This window comes from Taeniopygia guttata, chromosome 4A, assembly GCF_048771995.1.
Source record: "Taeniopygia guttata chromosome 4A, bTaeGut7.mat, whole genome shotgun sequence".
Lineage (NCBI taxonomy): Eukaryota > Metazoa > Chordata > Aves > Passeriformes > Estrildidae > Taeniopygia > Taeniopygia guttata.
In genome coordinates, this window is record NC_133029.1 from 18032918 (window position 1) to 18042417 (window position 9500).

The 9500-nt window shown below is 48.7% G+C and overlaps 1 protein-coding gene across 1 annotated transcript in view; it reads left to right on the forward strand.

Annotated features, from left to right (window-relative positions):
* LOC100144431 (gamma-aminobutyric acid receptor subunit gamma-4) overlaps positions 1-7232 on the forward strand; it is a 37166-nt gene extending 29934 nt beyond the window's left edge. Inside the window, exons 8-9 of the mRNA XM_030272317.4 lie at positions 1022-1224; positions 2306-7232. Coding sequence (XP_030128177.1) covers positions 1022-1224; positions 2306-2599 — 497 coding nt within the window. The 3' untranslated portion in view covers positions 2600-7232. The remainder of the gene's footprint in view (positions 1-1021; positions 1225-2305) is intronic.
* Positions 7233-9500: the final 2268 nt, after the last annotated feature.

Consider the following 9500-nt stretch of genomic DNA (forward strand, 5'->3'; position numbering starts at 1 on the left):
TTCAAAGGGTAGAAAGGAGAACCCCAGGAACTACAGACCTGTCAGTCCTCTCTGCCTGGGAAGATCGTGGAACAGATCCTTCTTGAAGCTGTGCTGAGGCACATGGAGGAGAGGAGGTGAGGGAAGCCCTGCCTGACTAACCCAGCCTCATGTAGAGTCTGAGTTTCCCGCTCGTTTACCAGTCCCACATTGATGATCTGTGTGATAACACCCTTTTGAACATCCTTCTTTTTCATAGAGCATTGTCAAAGGGTTCCTCACTGTGGGAATCCAGGGCATCCCTCTGGCTGCCCTGGCAGGTCTGGGACCCTGGCAGGGGTCAGGAACCCCCCTGTACAGAGCCCCCAGAGACACTGTCTGTAATCTCTGTCCATGGAAAAGAGTTTTCAATCTTACAGGATGAATTACAAGCTCTGAGTGTTTGATAGAAGTAATAATTAAGTGTGGCACGGGTGCAAAAGTAAAATTTTAGGATTCTAGATAAGGGGTCCAAAGGGGACAAGATGGAGGAAATTGGGTGTGCCTTGTCCTTTTTCTCCTTCTTCATGCCCTCCATGTTTCACTGTGGTGTTGGCATTTTTCTGTTGGTTCAGGCTGGGGACACACTGTCCAACGTAGGTGACAGATATTGGCACGTTATTGTAAATCCAGCACAGGCAGTTTGTGGTATTTAATGTTTGTACCATCCCACTGAGGGCAGAGCCCCACACGCTGCCCTGCAGGACAGAGCTGCGGCAGGGCAGCAGAACATGTTAGAGATAAACAGAATAAACAGCCTTGAAACCAGCACAGACCAATTATGGCTTCTGCTTTGGCAGTGGGGCTGAAAGACAGAGACTTTCTACAATCTCAGAATCATCAATACCACAGATTCTGACACCTCAAGACCAGAGTCTGAGCAAGCCAAAATGGGGCCAGACAATCAGAGCAGAGGGAAAATGGGGCTGTTCTGAGGCGTGGATGCGTGTAGAAGACAGATGTACTCCTTGTCAGAACTTGAGCCAGCTGTCTTCTCTCTTAGGTATCACAACTGTGCTCACCATGACCACCCTGAGCACCATCTCCCGCAAGCACCTCCCCCGTGTTTCCTACATCACAGCCATGGACCTCTTTGTCTCTGTGTGCTTCATCTTTGTCTTCGCCGCTCTCATGGAGTATGCCACGCTCAACTACCTGGTGGGAAACAAGAAACCACTGGAGCACAGCCACAGGAGAGCCAGGCTGGTAGGTCAGAGGGGCCAGCAGAGGTGGGTGCTGTTACAACCCCAAACTATATAAAGATATCCTTCCTGAGCCTGCATTGGAAACTGCTGATGTGGTTTTAGGACCTGACCCACACTGAGTTCACCCAGTCTTCAGACCACTCTGTGTGCTGGGTCTGAGAGGTGAGACACAACCAGAAAAAGCAGCTGAGGCTCCCTTCAGACAAGGAAGCTCCTGTCAGAGCAGGTGCCCTGTTCTGATAAGCTCTCTTCAGAATTGCTGGAGAGCTTATCAGAACAGTTTAGAATGACTCACATGACTGAATGTAAATGCCACTTTAAGACACTTGTATCAGTTTGATCTCTGGATTACAGAGGTATCTTAGGTCACAGAGATGCAGAAACTGACTTTTCTTTGTGGTCTTCCATCGGAAGACCTCCTGAGTGTGAGGACAGTGAGCCCATGGTGGTCATCATTCTTTTCATCCTCATCCTGTATCATGAGATCTGCCCTAGCTCTTGGCAGGTATTTCTGACACATGAACTGAAAGAGGCCTCTGACAGGCAGAACCGAAACAGAAAAAAACATATCTCTTCTGGGCCAGGCTCATTTCCCAGCACATCCCCCCACCCTCCTATCCCAGGGTGGGCAGAGCTCTTCCATGAGTCTCATAGTGAGCCCCATACAGCCTCTCCCCAGCTTTTCTCCACCAACAGGCAGCAGACACGTCTGGGCTGTGTGCTGTGTCTTCAGCTGAGCCCAGGGAAATGAGGGAAGAGGCCAGAACAGATCAAGCAGGTCGTGTTTCTGCACTGACTGTTATTGGCACAGATGGGCAATCAGTGCAATCAGACCTTTGCTGAGTAGGGCTGTGCCCTGGAGTGCCAGGGAGAACACTCACAGTCATGCAGGGAGCTGCCAGTTCCCCAAACATGGTGATTCACAGCCAGGTGCAGAGACTGGGGATGATCAGTCATCCCCATCCACTGAACTGCACATCAGATCACGATCTGATCTCTTGCCAGCTGGGTGGGGGCAGGTGTCCAGAACATGTTTTGTTGCCTTTTCCTCCCCTTTAACCTGCCTGCCTCTCCCCTCGCAGCCACCTGCCGGTGCACAGGTGATGCCAACCTTCACCACCATCAACATCAACCACATCATGCACTGGCCCCCGGAGATAGAGGAGGATGAGGATGACGAGCCCGGCTCCCCGTGCCTGGAGGGGAAGGAGTGTGAGAGGTTCTTCTGCTGCATCGAGGACTGTCAGACGGGAATGTGGCGGGAGGGGAGGGTCCGCATCCACATATCCCGCCTGGACTCCTACTCCCGCGTCTTCTTCCCCACCGCCTTCCTGCTCTTCAACATCGTCTACTGGATTGCCTATCTCTATCTCTAGCCCTTCTTCATCCTCAGCTGGAATGGATGGGGCACCAGCAAGAGGGGCTTCTCGAGGAGTACAGACAGCATCTCTCCTGCTGCAGTCAGCTGTCAACCTGAACAACCCGACCTGGTGATTCCTTCTTCTGCTCTCTCATCTCTTCTGAGAAGAACAAAACAGCTTTTTTTCTAGCCTTCTAACATATCTTTTTAGAGAATCTACCCTTCCCCAGACAACCCTCTCTCCAACACCACCAGCATTGTACTCCTTGTAAGATTACCCAGAAACATCCTATTACCATTTCAAGCATTAGGGATTTTGTCAAAAAAAAAAACCCCAAACCTTAATGCATTTCATTTTTCCATCCAATCCTACTCCAAAATTTCAAGGGAAGTGAGGGCAAATGGGAGTTTTCTGCACAGTTATTAAGACTGCAAAGGAAATAAAATTCATCTTATGACTTCTGCACCACTTCCACCAGAACACTTTGTGGACTGCTAGAAGCTCGGAAAGGTCAGGAGGAAATAGTGTGGAAAAGGACAGCAGTGCAGCTTTCCTACAGTAGCTGGGTTTGGCTGAAACATTTTGGGCCTGCCCAGACATCTGATGGTGGCTCTGAGGAGGATGGAGTTGCTGCAAGCCTCCCCCAGCTCCCTGCAGAGTATCTCAGAAGCATTCCTCACGGATCACTCCAGGACACCCACCCACTGAGGCACTGCTGACTCCGTCCGACGGCGATGAAAAGCACTTCCCAGGCTGGAGGGGCCCTCCTGCCTCCAGAGCAGACTCTTCAGGGCCCACGGTGACTCTTCTGCTGTGTGACCAGGACTCGGAGCAGGCTTTGCAGTTGGGCATAGCCAAAAGAGGGGGGAAGACCCTGTGAGAAGGGCCAGAAGAAGCCTCCTGAGCCTGTTGTGAGGTAGTTCTCTTTGGCCTGTCTCACATGGGCTGTGAATCACAGAGGGACAGTGCTGTCCCACGCAGTGACACTCGTTGATGCCATCAGATCAGTGTTGGGTGGTCGGTGCCAGCCTGAGGAAGGGGTATAGGAAAGGGAACACACAGCTTCCAGTGCGTTCCTGCAGCTCAGATGTGTTCCCTTCTTTATTTTTCTCCTAATTGCATAAAACAAGAGTTTTCACTCTAACTGATGACCCCTCCCGGTTGCCATCATCACTTGGCCTGTTTCTTCACAAAATCAGGACATGGAGTGAGGTGTCCTTGATGGATTTTAAGAAGGACCGATGTAGTGAGATGGTCCCATCTTAAAGAGATGGGGAAATGCATAACACAGTTTCAGCTGGGGAGCAACTGCATAATAAAGAAGAGGAAACTCAGGCCCAAGGTCCATAATGTGTCAACTGGCTGCCTCCCCATTTACACCAGCTGCTGATGCGGCCCACAGCATGGTTGTGAAAAGCAGTGGGCCGTTAATAGTTACTGTGTAAATTAGAAACAAAAAAGATCTTTTTTTAAAAACAGCATGTTTTAGAAAAAAATTAGGACTTAAAAGGCTTGTCAGGAGAAGAAAGCCAGCATGGCTGCAGAGGAAAAGTTAGGAAAGGCTGGCTCACAGGACAGCTAACAGAGGCAGGAGGTTTTACGTATTCTTGGAGAGCAATTTGGTCTGGTTTAAAGACCGATTTTGACACTGTTAAATCTGATCTGAATAATGAAGTGTCATGTTTAATTCATTCCCAAATGCAGTCTTACCTGGGTTCCAGATGAACAGATAGAGCATCTTATTAAGTATACAATAGTACAACACTCAGCTAAGTATAACCTAATGGGGTCAGACCAGCAGAGCTCAGAACGGGGAAATTGTGCCTGTCTAACCTGTTACAGTTCTTTTAAAATACCAAGGAAGAGATAAAGGTTACTCAGAAGCATAATTTGCTTAGCTCCTCCGACAGCTTTTGAAAGGGAGGAAAGAAATTGTGGCGGGCGGTTCTAACTGAGGAAATTGATTTAGCAAAAGAATTATTAAGGAGGTTCTAATTAGAGGAAATTAACCGGGGGGGGGGGAAGAATTGTTAAGGAGGCTCTAATTAGAGGAAATTAATGTTTTAGAGAGAAAGACACAGAGAGGGAGAAGTCTAAGAAAAGAATCAAAACAACTTTCAGACAAGGGAAGCTGCTGGGTGACAGTGCCGACTCCCAGCCAAGCTGGCTGATGTTCTGCTCCCAGTAGCAAAGTGTTATTAGATTTAGCAACAGAAAAACCTCCTATGACTCAGCCCTACACCGACAGGGAGCTGGATTAAACAGGGTCCTGTGATCTCTTTGGGGAGCCAAAAGGAAAGTGCATCCTAGATTAAAAGTGGCTCACACTAGAGACTCTGAGTGAAGCACGGCCTCACTTTTGGGAAGGAGCTGTCGGGGCTGTGTGGGAGGGGATGCTCCGGTGGCAAACCAGGGTCTGTACCAGATGCCTCCTCAACAGGATGGTGGCTTGAAAGGTGTGCAGGCTGCACTGAGCACAGGGAGCAAAATGTGGAAGGGGAGCAGCTGAGAAAGGGAGGGTGGAAGGGGAAAATTAACAGCCATGTGCAATGGAGCCCAAACAGCTGCAATTTGCTGTAGCTTCAAAGCTCTCGGTGAACACGTATGATTGTCATGGGCACTGGAGAACAGGCTTCAGCCCCCAGAGGAGCAACTTGTTGAAATTAGACCTTTTACAAAATCAGCCAGGAGAGAAACAGGGTGTACAAAAACCTAAGAGGACAAAGTAGACTTGAAAGATTGTAAGATTTCACCAAAAAAAGATAAAGCCAACACACACCTAGGTAATTTAACAAATGATGGAGGATTTGACAGAGGAAAATAGTCTAGCGTGGGCTGCAGCACAAGGAAGCTTATTACTAAGGCTGGGGAAGGAGGAGGGAGGGGGCTTTTTGGCTTAGGGAAGTCTGTGCCCATCATCCATAGCACAATAAATAAAGGCATGCACATATTCAATCATGTTTTTAATTTTCTATAGTATCAAAAAAAAAAAAAAAAGAAAAAAAAAAGGGAAAGCTAAGAAAAGCCAAAAAGAAAAATCTGCCATTCTTTTGGAATTACTTTGCAAGGCTCCAGCTTACTTGTAAAATGGTTTTCCAGCTATCAGGAGGGAGCTCAGAGCACAGAGATGTCCAGTAGTTGTGAGCTGCCCTGCTCAGCATGGCCCTGGGAGTCGAGCCCTTCCGTGCCCTCCTAGGCTGGCATTAGACACAGACCAAGCCAAGGGGCTGAGCTGTGCTGCTCTGGGCAGGGAGGACAGCGGCACCAGGGCTGCAAGGCACTCAGTGCTGTGCTGCCTCCTTCTCTCATGGAGGTTTCAACACTCTCCCCTTCCCAGGAATTTGATGGAGGAGCTTTATGCTGTCAGCCTCACCAGCCAAGTGGGCACTGGGCATCCCCCACCTCCTGCCTCTCCTTCCCAGGGACCAGCAGGTCCCATTCCCAGCCCTGCACATCCCCCTGCCGTGGTGAAGGCAAACACACCCCAGGGCAGCAGGAGCAGGGTGGTGACCTGTCTCTCTGTGCTGGGCACTGTGAGGCCACTCAGCCCCTGGGGTCAGCTTTGGAAGGGGCTGGAGCACGAGCCTGGTTAGGGGAAGCTGAGGGAGCTGGGAAAATGGCTCAGCCTGGAGAAAGGGAGGCTCAGAAGAGACCTTACTGCTCTAAAACTCCCTGACAGGGGGGTGTGATGAGGGGTGTGTTGGTGTCTTCTCCCAGATAACAAGAAACAGAACAAGAGAAAACATACTCTGGTTGTGCCAGGAAAGGTTTAGGTTGGATATTGGGGAAAATTTCTTCATTGGAAGGGTGGTCAGGCTGTGGAACAGGCTGTCCAGGGAAGTGGTGGAGTCACCATCCCTGGGGGTGTTTAAAAGACGTGGAGATATGGCACCTGGGGAGATGGTTTAATGGAGTTCTTGGCAGTGTTAGATTTACATTTGGACACAATGATCATAAAAGGTCTTTTCCAACCTAAATGATTCTGTGATTCTATCACTCCACTAACCTCATATCTAATGATGGGGACTGGAAATTATGATCTCAGCATTCATGTCTTGTGGCCTTTGTTTGGAATATAAAAGGAAATCAGGAAAAAGGTTGATTTTTCATTTCTCTGCCTCAAATTCCTATTCTTCCCCTCCAAATTATGCCGCATAAGGAACCATTTTTAGCCTGTGTGCTCTTCAGGACAGGGGTTTTGTTACTGTGTGTTTGTACAGGGGCTGGCACTCTGGGGCTTGGTCCTTAAGTGAGATTTCTGGATGCTTCTTATTATACATAATAAACAACATTATACACTACCCATCCTTACCACTGTCTATCTACACCTTGTAAGAAGGGTAAAAATTGTCCCCTGCCCCTCTCCTGACGGGTTTAGTGGAGCTGGTTAATTTATTTATTTCCAGAGAAAACTATCTTCTTGTCACTGATATTTTTGATGGGTGGTGGGTAGTTTTGGGCTTATTGTTTTTCTTTAAGAAAGGCAGAAGTTTCTTCAAGTCAGTGCTGCTCAGGAGCAGTCTCAGCCATTTAAATTCATTATTTGTAAAGCAAAAGGCCTTGCTTGTTCCCCTCAGTCTGCTGCCATTGTAAATAAAATAACTGATGTTTCCCCCAGTGTCTTGGGGTGGAGGGGGTGTGGCAGTAATATTTGGTGGAGTTTATTTCAGCCTTTCTGTATTTACATTCATGCTGGTGACTTTTGGAGCTATCATAACCCAAAGGAGAGCGCCAGCTCTGGAGAAGGCCTCACTCAAGAGCCACCCTCTTGTCCCTGGGCCCACACAGCCACATCTGTGGCACTTTAGCTTTTTAATCATTGAATCCCCCTTTGTTCCTCACTTTTGAGTGCCAGTGGAGGTGTTGTTATTTACCACTGAGGCACAGGGGGGAAGGTGCTGCTTTCTGAGTGCACTGGGGCAGCAGGCCCTGGCTCGGCACCAGCTCACAAATGGAGCATCTTCGCCTCTCCCTGGCACACTGTGTGTCCCTCCACGATTTAGCAGCTCACAAAATGTTAAAAACATGAGGTCATGAAGGGGGAGGGAAGGGGAGAAGAGAAAGTTATATTAAGTAGTTACTTTTTATATTCCTAATATACATTCATTATAATTTGTCTTCCTCTTAATGCATCGGATTTTTAGGCCTTAGGAAGATTGAATTTAGGGAGAATGAGGGCGGCCAAAAATGTTCCAAGCTGTGTGCCTCAGGGAGACAGGAACACTTCTGCCTGCATGGGATGGGAGAGGAGCTGCCTCCCCATCACCCAAAGGCACCCACAGCCTCTGGCAGCCCGTGCAGGGCAGGAGGTGGAACACGCCTCGTTCCCAACCTTGCCATCAATCAGAGGGGTGAGGAAACCAGGGTACATGCACGATTGCCTGCAGACCTCCAATTAAAAAAAAAAAAAAAAAAAAGGATAATTTTTTTTTTAAAGGATTGTGCGTGAGAAAATTGACTCAATTTCTGTCAGAAGGATTCTCAGGTCTTGCAGGTTGGTTTTCTGTTGCTGTTGATGCTTGACATGGTTTTAGCCCTCTCTACTTGTTGTTTTTTCCCTTTCTACCCACATCTTCAGAAAAAGCAAATACTAGAGTCTGGGCCCCCTCTGTCCCAGCCACACTTCTGGCACCATCTGAGCCTCTATGACAGTGAGAACAATGCAGGATGGAGGAGAGCTGGGGAGCCTCAATAGCTGCTCTGAGCAGGTCGGCATAGCAACATCTCCAGGGAGAGCGCTCCAGGGGTAATTTCCATTCGCTTTAAAGCCCACTTGGGCTGCTGGAGTGGTATGAAAGGGACTCAGAAAAAGCCTGTTAATTAGGATTAGAAGCTTCAGGAACATCAAGCCACAGTGCTCTGAGCTGAGCCCTTTATCTAAGAGAACTCAAGGCTCTTGACTACCCCCTTCACAAGGCACAGCATACTTCGTGTCAAGGCAGACAACTTTGAAATCAGGTGGTGGAGCCATCTTTGAGGGAAGGGCCCTACCCTACCCTGGCTGCTGAATGGCTCTGCAGCCCCTCTCCTGTGTTCACACCACCCTTTGCTGGGCTCAAGAGGCACAGACCCATCTTATCAACACAAGTTGAATGTGGTGTGAAACCCACAGGGCGTGTGCTGGGTGCCCCTGGGTGAGGTTTTGGGATGATGCACGTGGCCATGGATGTCTGAAGAGCCCCAAGAGAAGGTGGACAGGAGGTGGCAGCCATGGGTGTCACCATGCTCTTTCATGGACTCCTCAGGAAAACAAGGCAGGGACATTTTCACAGCTCCTGGGATATGACTTTTATTCAGCTGCCATAAGGTTCCTGCCTTTCGTCATTCTGCTGCATGAAAGGCCCAAGGAAGGTGATAAGTCTGTAAAAATGAAACCCATCTTTGCAGCAGCCTGTATCACACACATAGGCAAAAACAGGCTGTAGGGAAAGGTTGAGTCATTGCCAGGCTGCCATTGGGCTGATTTGCATCTCTGGAGTGTTACTGACCTTGACAAACCTCCTCGGGAACTTTTGCTGCCACCTCCCCTTGCCAAATGTGTGGTGAAACACAGATGTCTCCCTCACATTATTCTGCTTCTCTGGGTGTTCTCATCTCCTCAGGGTAAAACAGTACCTGAATCAGAGATGAGCTGAAGGCAGAGCTGCCCATCTGGGACTGGAGTACCAGTTTCCTCTATCGCTCTTCCTGAAGAAATAACTTTAGGTCTGGTCAAAAAATACCCATGGCAGCAATTCAGTCCTTCACTGCAAGGACTGAATTCAGTGCTTCACTTCAAGGACTGAATCTTCAACTGCAATCTGGTTTTCAAGATCATGCAATCCAGGCCTGCTGGAAGCCATGCTCTCAACTGTGCCCATCACAAAGGAAAAAGTCCTTTGCCATATTGACTGCTGGACCAGGTTCAGGCAGCTCT